The sequence below is a fragment of the Pieris rapae genome, chromosome 3 (assembly GCF_905147795.1).
Source record: "Pieris rapae chromosome 3, ilPieRapa1.1, whole genome shotgun sequence".
Taxonomy (NCBI): Eukaryota; Metazoa; Arthropoda; class Insecta; order Lepidoptera; family Pieridae; genus Pieris; species Pieris rapae.
The window spans coordinates 143,220-170,471 of record NC_059511.1 but is presented as its reverse complement, the minus strand read 5'-3'; the positions used below and the strand labels follow the sequence as shown (position 1 = coordinate 170,471).

General features: G+C 33.6%; 1 protein-coding gene across 2 annotated transcripts in view; it reads right to left on the bottom strand.

Moving 5' to 3' along the window:
- Positions 1-551: 551 nt before the first annotated feature.
- LOC111002657 (receptor-type tyrosine-protein phosphatase kappa) overlaps positions 552-27,252 on the bottom strand; it is a 52,528-nt gene continuing 25,827 nt past the window's right edge. Inside the window, exons 3-17 of one of the 2 annotated variants that reach the window (XM_022272829.2) lie at positions 18,337-18,360; positions 14,530-14,648; positions 9,984-10,071; positions 9,419-9,495; positions 8,436-8,570; positions 6,567-6,704; positions 5,544-5,710; positions 2,755-2,890; positions 2,434-2,683; positions 2,006-2,082; positions 1,799-1,930; positions 1,314-1,442; positions 999-1,186; positions 776-911; positions 552-684 (exon numbers count right to left, since the gene is read on the bottom strand). In XM_022272829.2, coding sequence (XP_022128521.1) covers positions 604-684; positions 776-911; positions 999-1,186; positions 1,314-1,442; positions 1,799-1,930; positions 2,006-2,082; positions 2,434-2,683; positions 2,755-2,890; positions 5,544-5,710; positions 6,567-6,704; positions 8,436-8,570; positions 9,419-9,495; positions 9,984-10,071; positions 14,530-14,648; positions 18,337-18,360 — 1,877 coding nt within the window. In that variant the 3' untranslated portion in view covers positions 552-603. The remainder of the gene's footprint in view (positions 685-775; positions 912-998; positions 1,187-1,313; positions 1,443-1,798; positions 1,931-2,005; positions 2,083-2,433; positions 2,684-2,754; positions 2,891-5,543; positions 5,711-6,566; positions 6,705-8,435; positions 8,571-9,418; positions 9,496-9,983; positions 10,072-14,529; positions 14,649-18,336; positions 18,361-27,252) is intronic. The other variant, XM_022272830.2, reaches the window with a different exon arrangement.

Sequence of the window (27,252 nt, the reverse complement as noted above, 5' to 3'; positions counted from 1 at the left end):
TTTTGACTTATCAATAAGCCCTAATTTATATATTTTAGGTAAACGTCTTTCGAACACGCCCTGAGAGTGAGCTCTGGATGGTCCACGAGGAGTCAAGTGTTCACGTTGGTCAAGCACACGGTCTGCTGAAGCACCGCGTGCTCGTGAGTCTGGTATATCTGTATAAGGAGAGGCGACAAACTCTGGTTCGTAATCTTCATCAGGCGTTTCAGCAGAGGGGCCAGACCTTTCGAGGGAAGCACGCTGGCATTCACATTCATGGTCGCTTGCATCTCCCTCATCAAATGACGGAGCTCGAGGTCCGTGGCCGAAAACTCGGCGTCGCTCTTCCGCGGCGCCTTCATCGTCTTCGAGACGAATTGATCGACGCAGTGGTGGCCTGTTTGATCGAGGGCGTCGCGGCGCTTCCATAGTCACGGCGTGGTGCAATGCTGGACGTACCGTGTTTGGCATGAGACGGTCGAGTGATAGGCCACGCCGTGCTCTCACAGGCCGCTGGGAGGCACGTGGGACCACTGGGGGGCTGGTCTCCTCGGGTGTCGTAGGTAACGCAGGTCCCCGCCCGAACTCTATGAACCAGAGCTCGTCTTTGAGCTCGCACTCTCACTTCTTCTCATTCATATCTTTATTTAAATAGTGTAGTACGTAGTGTAAAACTAGGTCGTAGCAATATTTATATTCCGTCTGTCAGAAAGAAAAAAAATTGGTTTGAAGAAATGATTTCACATATTATTTAAATTAAAGCCTTAAAATTCATTTCTGAAACACAATTTACCATATTCTCGACGAGCTGAGGTCGATGTCGGCGTACAGTCTTGACGGCTTGAAACACGTCCACCTCACCGTGTTGGATGACTTGTTCTATGCAAGCGTTGGCTGCACAATACACGCCGGCTCGACTTCGACCATCACTGATAACAATGATTATAACATTTTATTTTTCGTTAACCATTAATTTTAATTATTCAATGATTTTAAAATTTTCTTAATTTACATACGGCGAGACAACGCAGACAGGCCCATAGTCAGTCCTCTGTCTCCAGCGTTCAACCATGTTCATAAGTTCCACGAGTGAATTGGTTGAAGATGGGACCTTGTGGCCCATTGGCCAGCAGGTGAGCTGGAACAGCTGTACTGTTTTAGGGGGAGCTTTTACACCCGCCATTAGTTCTGTTAGTGAAACGATCTGTTGGAAATTTCTTTGTTTTAAAAACAATGTATAGAATTGAATAAAAACAATAAAATTATAGAAACGTGGCAACTTCTTAAAAGAACATATAAGAGTAGTCAAGTAAGTCAAGTAGTTTACTGACCTTCTTGTTAATTCTAAATATCCAAGTTTTTATATTAGTGTAATGGTTGTGTGAGACGTGATCGATAGTGAAGACGGGTCCATATTTCTTAGAATGTCGTCCTTCAGGCCAGAAAGGAGGATACTGTTGCTGTAAAAAAAAAGCTTATAAAGACAAAATTACTCACACATACAAAATTTCAGATCATGTGACCAAACTACCGCTACATAAGTTTAAACTTTACAACAAGGTAACCCTAATAAAAAGTATTACACAGTTCAAGAATACGTAGATGATAATGTGTGGGCACTAATGCCGCTATAAGATAATGAGATGGCGTAAATCTGACATGCATAAGTGTACTAATTGTACCTTGAAGAAGAAATGACTTTTGAACTTTAATCTCATTAAAAACAACTTAAGGAGAACTATAATTAAACTTGATTTGACCTAATTTTAACCCAACTCTTAAAAGCAAAATAAGAATACATTTTCCAGTGACTTACAGAGTTTTTGGGAGGAACACAGAGAACAACAACGGCTGCACACTCGTAGTCGTACACGAGGGACCAGAACTCGCCTTGAGTTCGTATTAATGGCCACTCAGTCACTATGTATTCACGAGGTTTTGTGTAACCCTAGATTAGAACATTATCTTAATTACAATAATCTATTTTTTTAGGAAATTATTGAGTTGGTTTAGAGATACATACGTCTACAAAAACCGCATTTATGTAATCGGTGAAGCTGTTGCCTTGAAACGATGTCAAATATGGTCGAAAGTTGTCAGCTGAAATTTTTTTTACATATTTAGTTATTTAAGCAATTACTATAGAATGCATAATTTACGTTTTAAGTCTATATTGTAAGAGTTTTAAAGCATACCTTTTAAAATATTAAAATTTATGCTTTGACTGGTAAAATATGTAACATGAAAATACCGAGTATTTTTGATACCTGAAAGTTTAACTTCACGCTTCGACGCCTCTGTGACACTTAACATTTTATTTGTTGGATTTTTTTAATAACGTTTATAATGTCTCAATTAATTTCTAATGTCCACAGGTCTATAACCTGCTAAAAATTAAGAGAAGTGTAGTAGAAACTTAACACGTATATTAAGAAATCTATTGATACGTACGTGGTACAACAAGAACGTCTCTGTTCTTCTCTCTGTTATCTCCCCTATGACCACCTGCGCAATCACCGATCGTGAATCTTGGTGTTTGCTTACAGATTTGTTGGTATTCTTTCTGATATTCATTGAGCTTCGTCGAGGGATCTCTCTGAGACTTTTGCTTCAGCCGCTGAGACAACTCCGATACGGGAAACCAGCTCACGCCGCAGACCACGTGTTCTTCCAGTGTGTCGTACACGAATTTGTATTGTTCCTGTTGTAAGTAATTTATTAAAGTTTTATATTACTTCAGTCACTATTGTTAATCGGCGTAATAGTTCTCACCTCATTTTCAATAAGTCCTTTTCTAGATTGACGTAGCTTTTTTAAGAAGCCAAAGACGTCAAAACAGTCTTCTTCTTCAGCCAATTCCAAATTTGCATCCACAGCTAGGTATACTCCTGAACGACCACCACCGTCACTATAACAATTGAAATAAGAAATAAGAAATAACTTTATTAGACACAAAATACAATAATTGTTTCTATAAAGTAGAGTGCTCTGGCCCCCACACTAGGATTCCCTGTGTTGTGGGCAGCCAGTCTCTTCCTTTTACATCTAAACGTTACTTAATTAATTAATTTTACTTAACAAATTTATACCTATTCTATTTTTTTACGATAAGAATGTTTTCTGTGTTAGTATATGACAGCTTAATAAGATATTTTTTGAGTTTTTTAGTGAAAGTATGAAGTGTGATTTTTGAAAAGTTAGTAATAATTTTATTTTTAATAAGGTGGTTAAAGATGAATGGACCTCGGAAGGAGAAAAAGCGTTGAGCGAAGAAAGTGCGTTTTTTAGGATGCTTATATAATGGTTTGCGTTTGGTTAGATTTGGTGTAGGGGGTGTTTGTTTCCAAAAAAGCCTGCATATTGCCATTAAATAAAGTTGTCTTACAGTTAGGAGCCCTGCTTCGCTGTACAATTTTGAAGTTGGGTAGCGGAAAGGTTTTCTGAAGGATATTTTAAGAATGGCACGTTGGGTGCGCTCAATTTTCAGCATCGAGGACAATGCCGCTCCACCCCATACCGATATGCAGTAAGATAATATCGACTGGCATAATGCAGTATACACTATCTTGGTTGTATGTGGGTCAGAAGGTTTTCTAAGGCGTTTGAAAACATTTATAAGTTTGCGAACTCATGAACATAGATAGTTTATTTGAGGGCTCCAACAAAGCCTTGAATCTATAATTAATCCCAGGTATTTGGTTGTTTTCGTGGGCTCCAGGAGAGGACAGTTACATTTGTTGCAAGGGTTCAGACATGAGTGTAATTTAATAGGGGGGATAGGGTTTGGTTTGCTGGTTTTCGAGATGTGAAAACATATGTATTTGGTCTTAGACGTATTTAGAGATAGGAGATTATCTAAAAGCCATTGAGAGATTTGTCGAAGACCTAAATGAGCTAACCGTGAGGCTTGTTCCCAAGAGTGTGAGTAAAAGACTATAGCTGTGTCATCAGCGAAAGAGAAGAGTTTAGCATTGGAGAGCTGAAGTGAACATAAATCGTTAATGTATACTAAAAAAAGCGTTGGACTGAGGGCACTTCCCTGTGGCAAACCGCATGAGACGTTTTCTAGTTGACTGCTATGCCCATCAACTCGAACCCTCTGCTTTCTATTGGATAAGTAGGACTGAAACCAACGGAGGATATTTCCACGAATTCCTAGTCTTTCTAATTTTTCAAGTAGTAATGGCCTTGAAACAGTGTCAAAAGCTTTGGCAAGATCAAGAAAAACACCGATACATCTTAGTCCTTCATCTAATTTGGAGCTTATGGTTTCAACCAGTCCTGTGGTAGCATCTTCTGTAGATCTACTTAGTCTGAATCCGTATTGATTGTCGGCAAGGATAGATTCTTTTTCCAAATAATTCAGTAATCTGACGTTAATGATTTTTTCTGCGGGTTGGGAGAAGGGAAATAGGACGATAGTTTGAAATATCTATTTTATTGCCTGATTTGTAGATAGGTGTGATATTAGCTATTTTCCATGATTCAGGGAAGATACCTTGCTCAATACTAAGATTGCAGATATAAGAAATTGGTGCAGCAATCATGTTTTTTAGTAGAATGACCACTCGATTACTAATATTATCATCACCTGGGGCAGAATTATATAGCCAGCTTATTCATAGAGAACATCATACAACCAACCAATGAGAAAGAAAGTTGAGAAATTTCAGTAACCTGTAAGTCATTCCATCAGACCATCTAATTAAATAATTATGGAAGTCTTTCAAGTAAAGTAGTCAGAATCTATGTTTTGCCTATAAGAGGGCGTTTATGGTTACAAATGTTTATTGGTTGTATTTTGATTAATATCAAAGCCGTCCCTTGCCCTGCGCGAGAAAAGAGCTGCTTATTTAAGAACAAAACCTTCACAGAGTTGTAAATTGAAATTGTTTGGCAGAGGGTTTAGAAAAGTTGAAAATTCTTTTCGAGAATAGCAAAGACTCCGTGAGAAAAACTATTGTCGACATCAAGTGGGATTTACATTGGTACTTTTCCTGATATTAAGTAGACTTGTTTTGGGTGAAGTAAAGGATATTCGAATATTTTTTAAAGGGACATTAATGCTGTGTAAGGCAATGACCTATTAAACTTGTTTCTTATTAAATTGAAAGCCTTCTACGTTAGTATACTTTTAATTATATCTGAAATTAGTTATAGGCCGATGTATTCAATAAAATAGTACAAGTCGTGAGACGAAAAGCGTTAACAACGTTGTATACTGACTGGCAGTCTCCATTCTAAGTATTTTATTTCTCGTTATGTTCAATGTATCCGGGACGAAGCTTAATGATCTTGTTTGATGCTAGAATTGAAATTGTTTGGAAAAGTGGGTCAATATGTCAAACACAACTTATTTTATCATTAAGATAAATGTGTTTTTGATGAACGTTTTCAAATGCAATATTAATTTAATTGGGTTCGTTGTGCCAATTAAATTATTTGGTATTTGATTTGTGTAGAAATTACATTTTATTATTTAAAAAATAGGGATACCATAAATTTAGGAATATAAATGTAATTTAACAGTGACGCAACGGCTGCCTTGAAATTTAACTTACTTGCAGTGTACTACCATTGGTCCCGTTGCAGTGCTGGATGCTAATCTTCTTCCAACCACGGCCCTGACTCTCCTTCGAAACTCCAATAGGGCATTACCGAATGGGCATGTATGCGAATGCCACTGCGTATAATGAAATTGAAGTAAAAAACGCTCTTCTATCACCACCTGCAACAGCGTATCAAAAAATACTTGATTGCAAGTATTTTAATTAGTAATAAAATGGGAATTCGGCTGGATATGTTTTTTGGAATAACGAACATTAACTCAAATTTGCATGTGTATTAAACTTGGACTTTTAATAATATTATTTTTGTCAACATAGTTGCGAATGTTTCCATATAATAGTCAGAATACAAAATGGCCGTAGCATATAAAAATATTTCTAAAATGCAAACTTTTTAAAAATGATCATTAATGATTTTAATAAAATTTCAGTGCTACGCTTAAGCGTGGCATTTGAAACTTAACGCTGAAGTAGATCTACATTGAAATGCATTCATATCTGACACTTTAATAGCAAAAATGAAATGCTTGTTGCAAAATATGAGAAGAAAATAAAGTAATAAGGCTGGTTGAAAATTATAATACATTTCTGATATATAATTCGAATCTGAGGTTTTATTGGGAATACACTTAAGTACTACTTGGTTAATAAATGCACTTGCGATATATTGCATAAGATTATCAATTAGTAGTTATTCTAGTGTTAAATCTGTGAAATATCGGTGCATAGCATACAAATATGTTAATATAGTAAGGTCTAGTTGGAGCTGCACCGTTGAGCGCGACCTCGCGTAGATAGCCAATTACCTATTACAAACATTGTTTCAACAATACCGTACTACGATATACATATTGCATTGCTCAATATACGTTTTATGTATAAATTAACTTACTTATCAAAATTTACTTAGTTACTTTTTCTTTATTTTTATTTTCACATTCATCTTGTGATGAATTTTTGTGAACCAATAAATGAGTATGACGCTTGAAAAATAATAATAATTAAAACTAAACTTACATTTTTCTCAGTTTTATAAAGGCGAAAGGTTCGTATGTGAAAATTAGCTAATTCCTCTTCTTGAACTATTCCAACACTTATGTCGCCATAGGTTTCGTCCTTGTCTTTGCTGGCCGGCCAATACTGGACACACATGACCTGTCAGCAAATCAAAAATACATCAATAATGTCACGATTTGTAAAAGAATATACAAAATAGCTTTAACGGTAAATGGATTGTGCATACTCTAATATGCACAGGGAATTACGTAACAGTGACCGAATTTCTTCCGAAACAAGTGCAAACGTTGATATTGTGCAACCAGTGCCAAAACTGGAGAAACTTTTATCATAATCGCCATTGAGTTTTATGGGCCATGAAAATACTGCCGTGGGTGACAGGGTCACTGGTGAAGTTAATACTGTTTTATTCCGAAAACATTATTTTAAAAGCGAATTGTATCGAAGCCAGTTTTTATAGTGTTTTAGAAACGTATGAAGAAGTCAGAGTTAAACTTGTTCGAGTTCTTGGAATTATAGAGCTTTATCGTACTTTAATTAATAGGTTATGTTAGGCTATGTTAGAAACAGTGTGCTGAGAGAAACAAGCTTCCTAATAATCTCTGTTATTGTTAATTAAAATCACGCAAGGCATGTCATTTGCGAAGCAACGTTCAGTTTAATTATTTGAAGCGGTGTTCGCGCTGAGGGCAAATTGTATTACCAATATTATAAATTACCGCTCCCGTATTATGTATGCTGATTACAATTTATATTAGTGCACTTTTCTCATGTTTTATTTTTATTTAATTATATTGCAAATTGTTATGGCTTCGCAATTATAGTAAAACTTAAATTTATGTGCATCATTGTGTTGACTGCACAAGTTCTTTTTTTAATTATTTATATAACAAATATTGAAAATCTATAATTTATACGCCAGATAGTACACAACAATTATTACCACTAAAATACACAAGTCAGAACATTACCGTTTTCACTAGAGATTTGGCTTTTTTCCTTTCTGTTATGGTTTTGAATATTGTTTTAATATTTACTAATTTAAAAAAGGTTTTATTTACAATTAAAGCTTACTTATTTTAGACATTATTACACAAATATAATAAATACACTTAATGAGTTCTTACAAAAAACGAGATTAATAAAGACAATATATAATATAAATAATAGTTTTTGTAAAAATTGGAATAAGATATATCTTGGAACCTGTTAGTAAAAACCAATTTCAGGGGAAAATTTATTAGCTAACTTACGTAGCCTAGAACGGTCCTTCGAAAGGAGATGGTTTAATAGAAAAACGAGGATGTAATAGAGGATTCAATAAGTTTCTTTTAGAGAGCAAAAAGGGCCTTGGTGTCTTTTGATATTTTTTATATAACACGACAAAACTCTTGTTTATGAAAAAAATTTAGTTTTCAAGTCCTCAATCCTATTTGATGAGACCCATCGCCGCCAGTAATGTCGGAGAAAAAAAGTTTGTTTTATGCCTAACAATTTAATTTGAATACTTTCTTATTCTTTTTTCTCTATTGTGAATCGGATTTCGGTTTTTTAAAATATTTAATATATTTTGTTTTATTAAAAAGTTAGGTTCATGGAAAGTATGAGGAATTGAAAGCTATTTCTGTCAAAGTATCTTGACACTTGATCTTGAATCACTTTAATTTAAAACTATTAAATTTATCATTGAAGCATGATTTCAAGTAAACAACATTTTATTTTAAGTGGTGATAATGATAGAGAAAACCATAATTATAACAATATTAAATTAGCAAAACAAATTCAAAAGTTACTTAAATGTCTGTATTAGATTTTGTATTGTATAATGAACGGGGAGCCTCTGGAACACAAAGTTACGGCTCAAATTACCTTAATGAAGTCAAAAGTCTTGGTAAGCATAACAATGGCGGCGGCTCGTTCTTGCCAAATCATTCGCCAAAACGACACCACCGTCTCTTCTGTTGGCCCCTGAGTCACTATGTATGCGTTTGGTTTTAATATACTCTGTGGACAAATAAAAAGGTTTAATAAGCAAGATAAATACATAACAGATGTTGATATACTTCTAAACTAATCAAAGGGTCATGACAGTGAGAAAGTATTGTGCTGAAATGTTATATGTGATGAAGTGAACTTGGAACACGACTCATTACATGCCTAAGACAACCGTAATAAAGGCAAAGGGTCGATTTCTTCCGCCTGGGAAGTGGTTTTCGTGATATTGTGATCTGAGTTCTGCCCTAGTTGCCACTCGTGTCACGTTTTGTTCTCGACTTGGGAAGGATGCCGCAATAACTGTTTATGCTACGTATACTTTATTTAATGTAAGTCTGTAAGTACGGGTTGTTTATATTCGTATAGGTAAAGTTTGTTCTATCTCCGTGAGATTAATACTGCTACTTTTCATGAAGCGTGTTAATAATATAAGTAGGTAAGTTAGATGACGCGTTAATATCGAGTGAAATATAATTCAATGCACAAAATAAATTTATGTATTTCATTTCAAATTTATGTAAATAAAAATGCATCGCAAAAAATGTTTCTAAAAGCAAAACTCGAAGACAACATTTTTTTTCCTTGAGCTCTGAGGAAGCTTTTAATGGGGAGAAAAAATTAAAAAAAGCCAAAGTAATTAAAGTAAAATCTAATTAAAGCGAAGGTTAATATTGTATATTTTTTAAACTTACTTTATGATGACTTTGAAAAGATTTAGTAAAGGCCGTCTTATACGTTGGAACTAACATACGTCTAGTTGTTAATAAAATTATACGAAAATGTAGTTGGGCCGGGATACTTACACTCACTACGTGACTTGCAACTAAAGTCTCATTTATTAAACTTTTGGTACTTACATCTATATAGGAAGCGTTAATGTAGTCGGAATCTGGCTCGCGATCTACCGTTTGTAGCACCACTCGGTTGTAGTCGTCTGTGAAATGAAATTTCTCACGTTAGTTAGTCAAGTGACCTAATATAGTTTAGTTTAAATTGACATCGATGAAGAAAAAAATAATTTAAATTTCGATATTTGAAATGTACAACTGTTCTCGATTGTAAAAAATATGTTTACGTAAGGTAGCAACAAACGTAGGAATACAAGCCATTTTGATATTCAAGTTTGTCGGAACAGCTTAATAAACATAAAATTGTTAAGCATAATAAACTTTTGATTCCGTTGCATAATGTTTTCAGGAGTTACGAGTTTCGCGTTGTCTTGACGAATTCCAGTTAGCGGTTGTCTTGTTCTCCTTATCTCATTAAATACTTATTACACTCAAAGTTTAAAACTATTCTTCTTTCAGGTTTGAAGGTTGAATATTGCTTTATCATGTACCAACTAAACGACACTATTTTATTGTTTTATATTAGTTTATTTTTAATAATACAACAATATTATTAGTATATCTTTTAACTTACAAGGAATGACTTTTTGGTTCTGGTTTTTGTGTAAATTAGTCTTTTTGGTTGCATGTCGGCAAGCGTGTGTCTCCACCTTGGTCGCCGTCTGAAACAAAATGCATACAAATGTTTTGAATTTATTGTATTTATTATGAATGAGTTATGACGTTGGTTTGTTTAAACTTGAATAAATATTGTATATTAAATAAACTTTCATACATTTTTTTATTGAAAACGAAGACTAGGATGTTACTTCTACCAGATTATGAGAGTTATCGAAATATCCACTTTAGAATTAAGGAAATATAATAAAACCATCATGTTATAAAATAAATTTCTTGAAAAAGCGTAATCACGTTTATCGCTATGTATCTTTAAACACTTTGAAAATAAAAATATCGTCGAAAATTCCTACTTGAAGACGATGACTTCGTGAATTTAATTAACATGTACTATATTAATATTTGTGTGTGGATTTTGTCCATTATTAAAATGTTCCAACAATATTAATTATGGACGAAATCCACACTCAAACTCCACACACCTTATATATATATTTATATTAAATAAAATCTATGAAATATATATGTATATATATATTTCAAGCATTGGAAGAACAGAAGTTACCTCACCTGAATTTTATCTTATGTATACGAATATTATGCATTCATTCATGAATTCAACACCTAAAGCTTAGTTTTCAGCCTCAGCCAGTATTGGATAATTAGTATTCATGATAGAGTTATTGGCAAATAATAATGCCAGAGCGCCGAATTACTGTGGTAGCTCAATATAAATACAGAACAGTGAGTATTAAAGTAATTAACGCGTCTATTCAATCAACTAATGCGATTGACACTCGCGTATTAAATAAATAAATCGCTTAAGCATTGCTCGGGTTTTTAGAACAGGGATTGTTAGAACTCTTATATATGAGATGCATTGTGTGAGTCAGTATGTTAATAATAATTAAATGCATGAAGTTGTTTTCTACGTACGAACTAAGTAAAAAGAAATAATAAAAGTTACATACCTTTTATTATTTCATTTAATTAAAAATGCAATAGATATTTCTTAATAATTTACAATTATTCGTTTTATTTATTTTTGCATTCGGAAGATAGGGAAGTTTTAATAAAAATATCCTAGCATTTTAAAGTTAATTTTGCATAATATGTATTGTTGGTAATAATATATAGCAAGCGATATGAACCAAAAGGATGTCAGAATGGCGACGTACTCTTAATCTACTTATTTTTTGTTGTACGTTTATCTAAGAAATTATAACCTATTAGATATACAAATATTAGATTTACAATAATTCCAGCATAAATATTCTTTCTGCCCTTTTACATCTAGAAAACTGTACTGTCAAGCAAGGTTCACGAGGCTAAATAAACTAGAATCATTTCATTTACAACCCCAACTCTCCATTCCATTAGACTCGACTCATATAAATTCCAACGTATTAAGTTTTCTCTTTGCTAACAGCTTCTGGCCACAGATTGTGGATTACAGTTAGGAAATCACGAATATACTGGAGTAAACACGTTTCTTATTGAACATTGGAAAATTATGTTACCTGAAATAAAGTGTAGTAAGGTTTTGTAATATACCTAGTCCAGCCATAGGTTCTGTTACAAATAAAAAAATATTTTTTAAAATAAATTATTGTATTGGTATTAAAATTTATACCCACATATTTTTTAAAGTCTCAGAAAAAATTGTCAATATATGTTACAGAACTCCTAAACTAAAACTTCAGCCAAAGCTTATCAAGATACAGTCAGGGATCATGTTGTGAAACCTCTTAGCAATACAATTTTTAAATATTTACCGACTTTCCAGTAGGATTCTATACCTGGTCATAAGGCACGAACTGGCCTAGCCTGAATTGAACCCGACGTTCCAGACGTTATAAGAACCAAAGACTAGCCCACATCTAGTCCAGACCTCAACCCTTTAGATTTCTCAAAATTCCCTTGGCAAGAGTGCGTAGTCCATAGATTCGTGGCCAAACAAATTAAAGGCCTGTATAAAAGCCAAAAGTGGCCATTTCAAATAAAATATTGTTTTTTTGCGGAGAATCTAATAAATATAAATTTAAATAATATTACATTACCTCATTAAAAAATGCATTTCATTTGAAACAGAACTTATGGCTGGACAAGGTAATCTGTTAATAACCGATAATATTTGTGGTTTATTCGCTACCACCACCTCCAGTCTCACTCCAGGCCAAGTCGAGACTACTCCTTGGATACTCACCACCGGACTAGACCTCGCGCGCTGCAACTCTCATTAAGGGTTAAAGGCACGCCCTCCTGTTAACATGGCGAGATCCAACACACCTCCTGACCTCCTCGCATATACCCATTATAGCGTTTGTGGCTTAGTGTATAATATGTTTCATTCTCGAGGAAATATAGTATATTACAATAAAAAAGGGTAAATACAATTAAAATTCGTGGCCTTACCATATAAATATAATGAGTATCATTATTCAATAACAAAATTACAAACTTGGGTTTCGTTGCATATTAAAAAATTATGAATTTGTAAGCAGTTTGTCCTGCAGAATATTGCACCCGAACAGATGCAGAGAATAATTTAATTAAATGCAACGAACGACTATTGTCAAGCTCAAAAAGCTTTTCCGTTCAACAATAAACATCATTGTGGTTTAGTTGTGGCTCGATTCTCCACCGCAGGGTCAGAATTACTGAGGTTTCTCTTTATTATATTACTATATTTATAAGTGTTTCTGTAACAACAGCTCCGTTATTTATCGCACAGGTGTGACATTCCACCCACCCTGAGACATCGTGAGACGTTCTAATTGGCTCTCCTTAGTTCCCGTAATTGTACCGTCTTAATTATCCGGTAATTGCTCCGGTAGTGACGACGCCCCTAACCGATGTTCATGATTACCTTTGCTGGTACTTTCTTGCTGTGGCACAAGACAGTGGAAGTTAGGAGGAACAAGTATTTGTTGGGCTTTAGTCCATAATAATAAGACCAGTGTATACAACAAGTAGTGTTTGTTTATATGGAGTTCTTAGAGTAGTTACCGTAGTAATATTGTAAGAGTCATAGTCTTCGTATTTGTCAAGTGGGACTTGCAAATTTAGTGAATGTTAACTCAGAAACCATAGCACTGCTTCCTTAATAGAAGAGGTAATAATGTATTGGACGCGTGCAAATAGTGCAGCTGCATTTTCTCGCCTTTGGGATCTCTTGAAATCAAATCTGCTTTTGACTGTATATTACGTCATATGCTACAATTTTCAAAAGACATTTTTTACTCGTCGAATGCCATGTGTTTAGAAATACTAAAAATCGTTACTATAATGTTGTAGTTTTATTATTTAAGTACTACTAACTAACTTTTATTATTTGCTTGGCTTAACCGACGATATATCCAGTTAAATAAGGCTGGAATATCATGTTTTGGCAAACATCGCGAAATCCGTTTCACGAAGCGTGGAGGATTCCAATGTTTTTGTTTCGTTTTGCGTTGCACGAGCGGCTCCAAATGGTATGAATAACTTTAATTTTACAAGCGTCTGACCTTTGAAAACTCCACAAAGTAACGGCTTTGACGTGGTTTGAATATTGATAGATTTATGATAGGCACCTCGGTGACCTGTTTTATCATTCATCAAACATAGAGCGAACGATTTATTGCCGTAAAATACTTTCACAGTAGAAACAGCTTTTTTTCTTATTATAGTGAGTCAGCGAATTTGTTTGTAACGCGTTAATGAGATGAAGACGCGGATGTGAGTCGAAATTTATACGTACATAGTACATAATCTTTGAAGTCTTTTCCCTTTACGTATGCAGTTTTTATGCAAAATGCCTTCTTTCGCAAGTCGTTAAGACTCTGGACAGTTACTTACTTCATACGTCGCTGCTAAGTACTACCACAGTAAATGTACCTGACAGTACTACAGAAATATAAATTTATCTATTTATTAAATGAATTAAATATACATTTCTCTAACCAAAGTCAATAATCATTTATTCATATAGGTAACACAATGTACACTTATGAACGTCAAAAAATGAAATATACTTTAAATGGTTCTAATTTAACATTTACTGCCAGTTCTCAAATCAAGGGCGTAGAACGGAAGAGAAGAACTGGCAATAAACTCTTCCCCACTCTCTAATCGCAAAATTTCAAAAAATCTATATTATTTTAATTAATGCACTATTTTTAATGCCTATTTATTTACTAATGTTGCGGTTTGTATACAATATTTCTATTTTAGGTTCCTGAAGATATTTATACAGTGTTTCTGGTTTCAATCAATAGTTTGATATTAATGAAACACTGCATAAATATCAAACTGTAGATGTCCTAATGATGGCTGCTATTATAAAGGTTATTCTCCTGGTGGAGCCGTAACGTCTCTAGCTGCAATAAACTAGTCATTGTAGATTCTAAGCTAAATTGCGTCGTTGAAATTAGTCTTATAAAATAAGTCTCCAGCAAGATGTTGAATAATACGAATTAAGATGAGATCTTATCAATAATAGATTAGCAATAAGAACTCACCTGAAACTCAAGCTTGTAGAGGACTTGGAACTTGCGCCGTTGCTCACACAGCTTCGGAAAATTCTTCAGCTCCACGGGCTTGTCTGGTATCGTCTCGGACACGGAGCCATTTTCATCAGCTGTCAACAGATTTGTATATGTCATAATGCAGATGCATTTACACCTGTAAATATTGCAGAGGTATATTGTAGTTAAAAAAGCAGTTAGTTTAACTAAGTCAGCTAATCACCAAATCACCTATAACATTAACCTACCAATATTGTAGTGGAACATTCAAAATCTCATCTCTGAAACCTAAAGTAAACAAAATCGATCCTTCAGGTAATGTTTTAAGAGAAAATGTTTTCGCCCTGAATTCCGGAATATTTTAAGCGTACCTCGCCTTCGTCATATAAAACGTTTATCTATCGTCACCCCAAATGACGCCACGCCATTCGAGGCCAATCAGGGCCTGTCATCGTGATGACATTTTCGTGAACGTAGAAGGCCCGAATTTAACGCAAATCTTATCTTACTATGAAAGTAGCCAAGTTCTTCGTTTTTGTGTAGATAACATTCGAACATTTTGACTGAGGTAATTCTATTCTTTTCTATTTGCGCAATTTACACTTGACGTCAGGTGCTTGTCTATGAAAGAAAATGATCAGGGGATAAGTCAGGCTGAAAATTAAATACCACCGCAGTGCTAAAGATAGGACAAAGCTGCCGACATTTAATAAAAAAAATCTTTTGTTATAAAATTACGTCACAGTGCATCAGGAATCTATTTAATAAGTGAGGAACGGATATGGAGCAAATTTAAATATGTTTATGTAGATTTTGTTTCCTACTATTCTCTTGTACTTTGTTTGCATTATTGACGGATTTTGTTATTAAATATTCTCGAATTAAAATGCGTCTAAAGGTTTCAGTGCACTGTTATATTAGATATCTTTCGTATTAACAGTACTATTGACAACATTAACGTTATTATAGACATATGATGTCCTCTGAAACTTATCGCATTAATTAGTGAAACGCACGCAGAAATGCATGTACATAATGTGTTGTAGCCAAGTTTAACAAAGATCTTTTACTTAATGTGCAAAGGTCAGTAAAGAGACATTTATCGGTGTAAAAGCTTTTAGTCTATTGCTCTAGTTCAGAACTATCACACAACTAGAACATACTCAGTAGTGACGGAGACGATCGTGTCAACTGATTGAGCGTCTTTACGATGGAAGATACGACGTCAATCTGTATACATATATTTGTTGTGATATTTTTCTTTTTTGCATATATATTGTAGTTACTTATGTATTGCGATGTATTTATACGTATTTCACTGGTGATCTTTAAATGAATTTTTATTTGGTACTGCCCCGTTTGAATGAAACGTCATGGACGATTTGTTATTGGATTTGCTTTAGGACGCGAACAGTTCTTTGAACTGAGAATCTATTCGTCTTACACTTGTCATGATATTACGTTGTACTATAAGATAGTGAAAGGGATAGGTACGACGGCTATGTTTGTTAGCAAATAAAAAAGTGGTGAAAAGATGAATTGAGATTTAGTCTGCTGAATATGCAAACTTCTGTCAAAAACATTCAGCGATTTGAAAGTTGTAATTAATTCAGAATTTTGATTCATGCAAAATCAGCGAATTTAATAACACCTCTTAATTCGTTTTAATAAAATACTTTTTGGAACTTTTACAATTGGGCACTTGAGATATTTACATGACGATTGGAAAAGTGTTTCAAATGGGGAGTACAAATGAATAGCACCAATTGTTTTTTAATGAACTCCACCAAATTAGATATTGCATTAAATTACAAATCAGATAGATGCTTCAGTGGTTCCGAAACCAACTCACCTGTGAAATATTACTGTGGTATATCTATCTTTTATCGCAAAAGGGATTAATTTAGAGGGTAGGTACAGAATAACAACTTTCTAAGTACGTGAAGATAAGGAGCGAAGACAGAAACTCGAGAAATATTGTTAAACTTCCGTACTTCGGCGTTGTTTTGAAAATTGTTTCCAACTCTAGCGAAATAAATGAGCTGCCAGTAGATATTTTTCACTTACGAAATTGTCTTTACTGGCTTGTATTTACTACTGTGTTTATTTATACGGAAATAATATTTAGTTTCATAATCAAGTTTATTATTTTTTTACCGCATACCTAGTGGCAGCACTCATTTATTGAATAAATGATTTAAGATTCATTTCGATGCCCGTATAGCGAAGAAATGTACTTTCTACTTAAGAATTTCACAGTCAAGTTAAAGCTTATACGTCGTCCGTTAATAGTAGGCTCTTATTAGACGAGCCACAATTTCATGAATATAATATTTTGAAACAATAAGCGCCTGTAAACGCTTTCAAGGCATTTCAAAACAAGCAGCGGCTTGAAGCGACTTTTGTCGCCTGCAAATTCTTTCAGCGACCAAGCGACGCGACCTAGCAAAGCAGAAATGTTGACAAAATATATGAAAGCAATAAAGCTCCACGCGGTTCGTTTGTTAAACTTTTTGTAATGAAATCCCATTTAAAGCTTTCAATGGCTGAGCTGTCGTCACGCTGTCCGTATCGGCTTACATTATGTTTGCATATAAATTACTGGATGTTTGCAAATAAAATTCTACACGACTAATAAACCATATCGAATTGTGACCTACGCTATTACAACTATTTAAATGGCAATTGCTTATAATATATATTTTGCCCATATTAGTTTGATTTTTTCTGGTATGTTTATAATAAAATATGAGTTAAATTCTTTCAATGAAATATTATTACGGTATATTCATATAGTCTGTAAATTCAACAATAATAAATAATTTCTAAGTTGTTTCATTAATTTCTGGTTCGGAGGAGCGACATGAGAATGATACCTGAAAAGCTTAAATGCCTTTCTTGTAGAAAATTGAAAATTACTATTAAGAGTATCATCACCATAACAAGTAATCGATATTCGACAGCTTCGAGTCAAGTATTCTTTGTCAAAGCACTTCATTATTGTGTTCGTGGTCGGAGTTCATTATTATGGACAATAGGAATATTGAGACGGGAACATTGTACGAATAAAATATTCGCTTCAAATGTATTTACTAAGTTTGAATCGTTTCGAATAAGCGATTAAAGATATTTAAATTTTAACTTCCGAGATAGATTAGGCGTGCGATTTGGTTCTTTCTAAGTTTTTATATGGGTTGTCTATTAAACTAGTCGTACAATTAACTTCTTTAAGAGTTAATTGACATGAATTGTATGGATTAAAATAATAAAACTGTAGGTATAATATTTTTTTGTTGTTTAGTTTAATTATTTGAGAGCTCCCAACTTTTTTAAGACAAGATTCCAAACGTGGTGACACTTTTTCATTCATTTGCGTTGTTTCATTATTATTTTTAAAGGACTTTATTGTTTTATTAAAAAAAATATAAATTCAGGATTTACTTTTTAGTAATAAAAATCCATAATGTGACTGTGAAAGGCGAAAACAGCAAAGGACGTATATCTTATTATTCCAACGCAATGTAATCTATTGTCAAAATAACGAATTGTTCTCTCTTCTCTGCGCATTGAAGTTAAATAAAATATCTTGAGGATTCTTACAGTATGTTTAAGTCGTGTGTATTGCTTTTCCTCTTGGTTACTCGGATTCATTGCCCAGTATTCAAAAACTCAGTGACATATAATTTAAAAATAAATTAATATATTTTAATAATATTAATCTAAGCTACGAAGCATTAGTTGTCTAGCTTACGTATTAAAGCGCCGATTTCTAAACTCATAAGTTTCAAATCGTGAACTTACTCTCAGGCTTAAAGGTCACTCGGTCTGAAATCACAAAATTGTCGATTAAGTTTTTCACTTTCAGCCTATTTTGAGACAAAGTACGCGCTATACGAGTAGTACAGGTACTATTGTCACGTAAATTTCATAAGTTGGTTGACAGAGTTAGTTTCAACAAGACCGTAGACGAGACTTCAATTAAATACAATTTATACCAAAAAATACAAGAATTCTTAAGCGGTACCATAGTTGAATATATTATATGTGGTCAACAGCGACTCTATCCCAGTTATCTCTATTTAGCGACACTTGACACGATCCGTTCTTCCATTTGACTAAGAGAAATCAACCGAAACGTTCTATTGTTTGGTGTTTATTTCACTTTATTTCACCCTTAATATTGTGGTATATCTGCTTTTATAAGGCTGAATAAACACTTCAAGCAGTGTGTATTGTGTGCCTGAAACTGTTTAGGACTCAAAAAATCCTCCCCAATAAAAGCAAAACAAAACTTTCAATTATACTTACCTATTCCACGAAGGATACATGAAACAAATAATAAATTAACCATTAATAATAATATTTACAAAAACATATTTAACCCAATGATGTTATAAAGCACATAAATGTAGTAGATATAGAAATGAATTCTGAGCGCAAGTGTGTTAGTGCATAACTGGGAAATAATTCCACTAATTGTAGTGTTACTACAAAGTTGATTTAAATTTTAGCGAAACATACTCCAGATTATTGCCCCATGTAAATCCTATTTGGTAATGGAGTTCTCTTAAAGCAAGTAACTAAAAGCGACATTGAATTAAAAATTTGCCCTAAGTGCTTGTAGGACAAAATAATTAGAAAAAATATCTTTTTAGTTTTTCTCAAGCTCTGACACTGTTTAATTTAATCTAACTGTATCTTTTTGTTATTTATCAAGATCCTGAATGGGCAATTAGTATTTTGTAATACGTAAACTTTTAAATCTTGGATCAATTTTGTTTTTTGTACCGTAGAAACATGCAAAACGTACGTATTAATTGTGTAAGAGAAATGTCCTTTTAAAATAAAAATCCTTTATAATTATAGTTTAAGTTGTATTTAAGTGTCAACTATATTAAATGTATTATATATACTACTATAGTATACTACTGTACTACTGTAGGCTATATAGGCGGGTATAACACAAAAGCCGAAGCCCTAATAAGGTTACCCATGTTAACATTGAGCTTAATAAGAAAGCACTCAAATGTTAATAGCGGTAACCGCTCGGAACTACATCGATTAGGATTGAGAGACTGTTCACGTCCAATGAGGAAATTAATGAAAACATAGGTTTCGACGTTTAGCATTACGTACTATTTCACGTTCATATGATTCAATTGAACTAAAAAATATAATATTATGTCGAGTGGCAACTTTGGTATAAGACAACAAATGCCATGATATAGAGATCAGAATGTTAAGACATTTATAAAATATATATAGAAAAAATTAATAAGTTATTGACGTTGTAACATAATTTCGTAGGATGTTGAAATAATTATTATTGATCGAAAAGTGAAGGAAACGCCTGATATAAAAGTTGTTATCGGCTTATCTGATTGGACGATAATCCCTGAAAGCTTGGTCCAAATGGAATTTTACTATGAGATACGAGCACTTAGTCATATCAGATTGTCATGTAAAGTAAAATTATCCACACAATCTACTAAACGAAACGTGTGCTTTGTGAATTTCATAATTACCTTTAGTATAGGAACGAGGTGTGATACTCGGCACGATTATTGTTTTAACTTCTATTAGTGTGTATTCTATTGTGCCACACACACACAACAAGCCACACGTTTTAGGCTCTTGCTGATTACAATTCTTGGAAAGCACTCGAACGTCGAGTGTTTAGGTAATTTATATTGCTTATAAAATATTTTATCCCTGTTTAATTTTCATTAATTGTTTTTATTTAATATGATTTTCTTAGAGAATAAAACTTGAAATTTTATTTAAGTTTTATTTCAATTTCAAGAAACGCCAGAAAACAAACGATATTTGTAGTTTTAGATAGTGTGATTCGACAGTTAGTTTTAATAGGCAAACGAATATATATTTGTGTCAAAACTTAATCAAAACTAAGATATATGTTTGGGGTATAAATTCAAAACCAACTAAACTACGAAGGCGTTATATCAGTCACAACGTTATTATAAGAGTTACTTAAATTAGAAGCTACGAGTTACATTCATCATAACTTGAAAACTTAACCTCTTTCCGTGAATTGCAGTCTATTCTGCAATTTGTATAGCAGCCACTTGAGTGCGCTTCACTCGGCCACTCAAACCCTTCGTAAGAATAATGTGTCAATTGTCATTAGTGAACGAGGGCTATGGATTGTCGGTTAGTGTTTGTTAGTTTAGAAAAGATCACCTTTGATACTTGACAAACGATCTTCTTACTTTAGGAGATAATCGCTCATATGTTAGTTTCTTTAAAAAAGAGATATCTAGAGATATTGGCAGCATTCAACAGCAGCGCCCTGGAAGAAGGATCCTTCATCACAACGACAATGCTTTAGCGCACTCCGGAAAACGGACTGTTGATTATTTGTTTATGGCAGGTGTCGTCATCCGCCATTCAGTCCTGACCTGGCGCTCTGTGACTTTCATTTATCAACTAGAATTAAAGATAAAAATCAAGGTATTCAATCCAATTATATATTGGCTTAGGGCGTTACAAGCCCTGAAGGAGTTCGAACATGCCATAGATGAGACCCCTAAGGAAGAATGGGCGCACTACTTTTCTCAGTGGTTCCATCGAATCGGAAATTACTTCGAAAAACAAGAAAAGTATAGACAACTTTCTACATTAAACCGTTTTTCATTTTCTAAACATTTTCAGTGTTATCTACGGTAATCTACTCTCCTGTGAAGAAAAGGATTGAAGGAAGCCAATAAGGACATTTTATTTTGTAATTTACTTTTAGCACCTTAAATATTCTAAGATAATGCACAACAAAACCAAGGTTATGTGGCTAGAAAAAAGTTCCGTATAAGCCGAGTAGGTAAAGTCGCTCTCTGCCCAATGTGGGGATCATTAATTCATACCGAGTAAGTAGCAAGTAGCAAAAAAGCAGATACTTTAACAAAGTGGGGAGCATTAAAACGCTCAGGCGAGATTTTATTCCGACAGTGTTTGCTACTACTTAATTAATTTAAAAAAGTCTAGTTATTTAAATATATGACAATTAATGACCCAATTCAAGCGAATATAGTAATATGCATAGCTTCATTACTAAGGGGCTGTGAGGCGCCATGATGACGCGTCGATGTTATGATCAAATTTCAAGGATGCCCTACTAACTGAACTAAAACGTTTTGAGGGGAATCTTTACGTTTCATTCTATCTAAAACATATTAAGAGATATAATTTGACAAATGATATGTTTCTACTCTAAAAAATTAAAGGAATAAGCTTTGTACACTATTTGCACTACAATATTGTATTGGCATATAAGTGCCGAGAAATAAAAAGTAAAAAAGGTATAACATGGATTAATTTAATTAAAATTAACACATTCCATTAGTTTGAGTTTAATTAAAAAATAATAATTAAACTTTATTTATGACAAAGGGGTTGTGACAAAATTCATATTTCGCTAGTTAAATGGCAACAAATGGTACTTGTTTTAAACGGTCATGCACGTTTTGACTATAGGTTATCTTAGTTTGCACTTTAATTATATATAAAACAGAATTATATCAACAGTTTGTCGTTTATTTTGGGATCGAGCCGGATCCACAGGCGGATGCATTCACTCTAAGAATTTATTTGTTACGAATAAACACCGCCTGTTTCATATTTTTTACAAGAATGTGTAGACGTAGGCGTGATACAGAAATATCGCTGTATGAATGACCTGCCTCAACGACCACCGGAATTAAGTTAATCTAAATAAACCATTAGAAGTGAATCAGCTCTTAAGGAATCGCAGTCTAGTGACACTTGATCTAATTTTGTATAATAAAAAATATTTTATATTAATAAATATACCTAACAATGTGTGTTTGATATGTTACATTCACTACAATATTATAACAAATTATAAGCTACATTACGATGTTTTACACTTTCCTTTATATATAATATGATTTTGCTCTAAGGATTTTCGGATTTTTTGTCAGTTTTCCTTCAGTTTGTCTACAAAGGATAGCAATGATTCGAACGATGATGTCTATCGTTATAAGTCACAAGACTGTATTCGAGGTTTATTTATATTGATAACTAAATTAAATGAAAGTCAGCCCTCGAGCCCAGAGATAAGCTTACCAAGAATTGACGTATTTTCTTCAGTTCACGCAAGCGCTGTGGAAGCTGCGTTGCGTAGCAACAGGTCTAGGAATACGACGCACCTTATTCATTTAAACGATAACGCACAGCTTTACGCACCTAAATCGATGTGAATATTTGTGTGAATTTGTTCGCATTGTTGTCAGCGTGCTCCTGAATATTCGCAATTCGGCTGTGCTCCATCTCATCCACAGTTGCAGTCAAAAAATGGCGGACGTTGAGGTGGTGGCGACTGACTTGTAAAGTAACATTCAAAGGGATTCGACAGAAATCGACAGCCGAGTGGTGGGCGCTCGGGCGCTCGGCGCTCGTATCGAGCTGCTCGGCTCGACGTACTGACAAGCCGAATATTCGACTTGCAGCGTGCTCTCATCGAGCGGAAATTCAATGTCAGTGATCACGTTAAGAATTACCTATTGTAATGAATTTAAGATTACTTGTTATTATTTTACAAATTTATTATTTAAATCACGTTTATTTTTAAATAATATTTATATTCAATTTACAAGCTACTTTATTTTGATGATTGTACTTGATTCACGATGTAACGAATTTATGATGATATGTTATTACTTTACAATTTTATTATGTTTATAATTAATATTTATAATTTACAGTATAGATTATTTGATGATTGTATTTGTTTAATATGTTTTACTCGATGTAAGTTAGTTGATTGACTCGATACCGACAGTGACAAACATAATGAAGGGTAGTCTTGATACGATCTAAAATAAGTGAGGTTATTCGGACCGATCCGCTGGACGAAGACGGACGTTAAATTGTAAGCTGTGTGGTTGTTTAAGGATAAGAAGTGTTGGAAATATACTTAGTTATTGTTGTAACAAAGCAGGCGTTTATTATTATACACCGAGAATCGAATAGAGAGAATTTATCTCAATTCAGAAGTGGCATAAGACCCAATCTAAGTCTAGAAAACAATAACACCACAAATAATGACTCGCAAAGCCACAACTAAAGATATTGAAATGAGACTAAAACAGGCTTTGTTGGAGCAGAAGAAATTGCAGGATCTCAATAATAGATTGCTGCAAGAACGCGAGGACAGTGAACGGGAATTCAGAATATTGTTAGGAAAAACAGTGAACTTAAATGTGAACTATCTGAAATACATATGAAATATTCAGATATTGTGGATCAGTGTGTGCATTTACAGGATTGACTCTTATAAACAGTGCTATGATACTCAGGAACAGGCTTTGAATTGCACCAGTGACTTGGAATTAACTTTGTCAGAGGCACATAAAACTGTCCAAATACTTGAAAATAAGGTTGCCATAGAAGCTAATGCCTCTCAGAGCTTGTTCAGTAAGTTAAAAAGCTGTGATCCAGGTATTGTAAATGAACTATGTAACAATATTGATCTGTGGGTGCAATAAGTCATACCCAATCGGTTCCCTATTTACAAGTAGGAAAAGAATTAAAAAAATTATGTCCGGCTTAGTAAATTTATTAAAAAAAAACCAACAAATTAATTAAAAGGAAAAATTATTTGAAACATCACTTATTACTAAGACAACAACATACATTATTAAAACAGAAATGGAAAACTTGTAAAGAAAATGTAATTGAAAGTCAATGTTCATATGTGAGCATAAGTAAACAATTAAATATTAAAATTAATCAACTGGAGCAATGTATAAATAATAATGTCATAATCATCATGTCATGTTAAAAAAAAAATAGATTACCAAGTATCTGCAAGGCATGACATCATTGATTTATGTAATTATAGTACTGAGAGGTATGCATCTCTCACCAGTAAGCATTGTACTTGTGCTGTTGAGCAAGGTAATAAGTTAATTTATAATGACCAAGTTCCTTCACAGCTGAATAGAGATAATTCATCACCAAAGTCCCACGTGCCAGAGTTTTATCCTACAAGCAGTTCAAACACTCAAAGAAATAATAATACCTACATATTTTCAGATAGGTTAGGCCTTAGGGCATGGGCTGGGACAGTTACTGGGGTATGAGTTACCTCAAAATGTCATTATTTGTTTACCTGGAATGTCTTACCAAGGGATTGTAGATAAAATATTAAATTATCATTGTGTAGGTAGCAGCTCTTAATTAATATTATTGTGTGTTGACAGTATGGGGAATAAAAAAACCCACATTACTCAAACAATCACTAACTTTTGGAGTTTGGCAGAAAAAAAAATGTAAAATAACACTGTGTTCTTTCTATATGCAAGATTATAAATTTAATCGACAGATTTATAATTTAAATCAATTTATGTACCATCTGACATGTCTTCATAGTGACGTATTTTTTTATATTTTGATTGAAACAAGTTTCTTATTAAACTACTAAATACTAAATTTACACTGACCAAAGATATACATTGTATCTTTCTTATAAAATAAAAAAGAACAAATTGCTAAGCTGTTATAGCATATAATTTTAAAGAAACTGTCAAATTGATAAAGAAATATGATTGTGATTATAATAAAAAGGTATCCGTGACACATAGTAAAACTGCCACGAAAAATGTACTTTTTACAAATTTAAACTAGGACCTAAGACAAAAGCCAAGCCAGTTTTATTAAGAATTGTTTATCAAAATGTACAAGGTTTGGCTGGCAATTAATTAGAATTAGAACTGTTTACAAAAAGTCGCGAAATTGAAGTTATTTACATGACAGAACATTAGCTAAGAAGTTATGAAACTGTTGTCATTGACAACTTCCAATTGTGTATGTATTTTATATGTATACTATTCGTGGAGGTTCATTAATATTAGTAAATAGTAGTGTCAAATATAAAGATCGTAAGGATATTGTAAGTCTATCAAATGAATGTGTTATTGAATTATCTTGTGTAGAACTGGAGAATTATGTTATAGTATGCGTGTACAGGCCCCCTTCCGGGGATTACTACAAATTTGAGTCAGTAATGGAAGATGTATATTTACGGAGACCTTAACCTAAACATACTTGAAAGTACTTCAGTAAGCACTAGATTTATTTCAATTTTTAAATGTTTGAATTTTGTAAACCAATTCTCTGAACCAACTAGAATCACCTCCCATTCAGCGACTTGTTTAGATAACATATTTTTGAGTGACAAATGTGTTTCTAAATCAGTAATAACAAACCTTACTTCTGACCATTGTGGTCTGATAGTTGGCTTCTCTGATAAAATATTAGATTAAGGCAAGCACGTTAAATATCAACCCTTCACAAAAAGTCGCATTGAAAGTTTTAGGCATAACGTTAATTCCAAGGTTTGTGCTGTGTTGTTAGATTACTCAATTCTAAATAATTCGGAGAGTCAATGCAAAAGATTTTTTTAAAATGTTATTCAAAATGAGTTTGATTTAGTTTACCCATTAGACTGCAAAGTGCAACAAAAATATCAAGTTTGATGACTGGGCCACGAGTGGTATTTATAAGAGTAGGAATAGGCTATATGAATTATATGCATTCAAAAAAAATATAATCACAACGCAGTGTTTATAAAATATGTCAGAAATTATTCCAAAACTTTTAGAAAAGTCTGTAAATATAAAAAGGCCTTGCATATACGTAAGAAAATTAAGAATTCAAGTAATAAAATTAAAACTACTTGGAATATCATAATTTATAGAGAAACTGGAAAACCTTAAATCCCTTAATAATTCATTATTTTTAAAGGTAGATGATAAGAAGCTCAGAGATTGCGGATATTTTTGAAGATTTTTTTTTTCTTCACAAACACCTATAATTACGTTACACAGTTAATGACTATCTAGAAGATAAAAACGCTTGGAAATAGTTCTAATTATATTGTTATAATTTGTTTTGTAATCTTGGAAGTGTTGTGAACATGTATGTAATGGTGAATGTGGTAAATCACAGAACAGATTTGTATTTAATTTTTTTCACTTATGTAACTTAAATGACGTTGTAGTTTATGACATTTTCCTTTGAATTATTGTATGTAGATAGAGGGAGGGTAAAACTTGCTGAGTTTCTTGCCCGTTCTCCTTAGAACAGCCTCCTCTTAGTTTGGCGAACGAATGGCATAGTTTTGCTCTTTCGCGAATTTTGTAAACGTTTTTGATATTCATAAGCATACCCTAAGTCGTATCTAAATTGAATAAATAAATTTTGATTTGAGTTAGAGGCTATGTGTGCCTACAATAGCAAGCCATATGTGCTTATTAGTTAGAGGTTATGTGTGCCTACAATAGGAAACCAAGTGTAATTTAGCTACTAGAGGCTATGTATGCCTATCGAGCCACGTGCGCTTAGTCGTTAGAGGTTATGTGTACCTACAATAGGAAGCCAAGTGTGCTTCAGCTACGAGGGGCTATGTATGCCTATCGAGCCATGTGTGCTCAGTTGTTAGAGGTTATGTGTGCCTACAATAGGAAGCCAAGTGTGCTTCAGCTACTAGAGGCTATGTATGCCTATCGAGCCATGTGTGCTTTAGATACTCGAGGCTATGTATGTCTCTGTGAGCGTGTAGTATGTTGGAGTAGAGGTCATGTGTACCTAGAAGAAGAAAAACGTGCTGAAATAAGAAGTTAAGTATGCCTATAGAATACTTCGTGCCCCTTAGGGCGCTTCAACGTTAAAGGATCATTA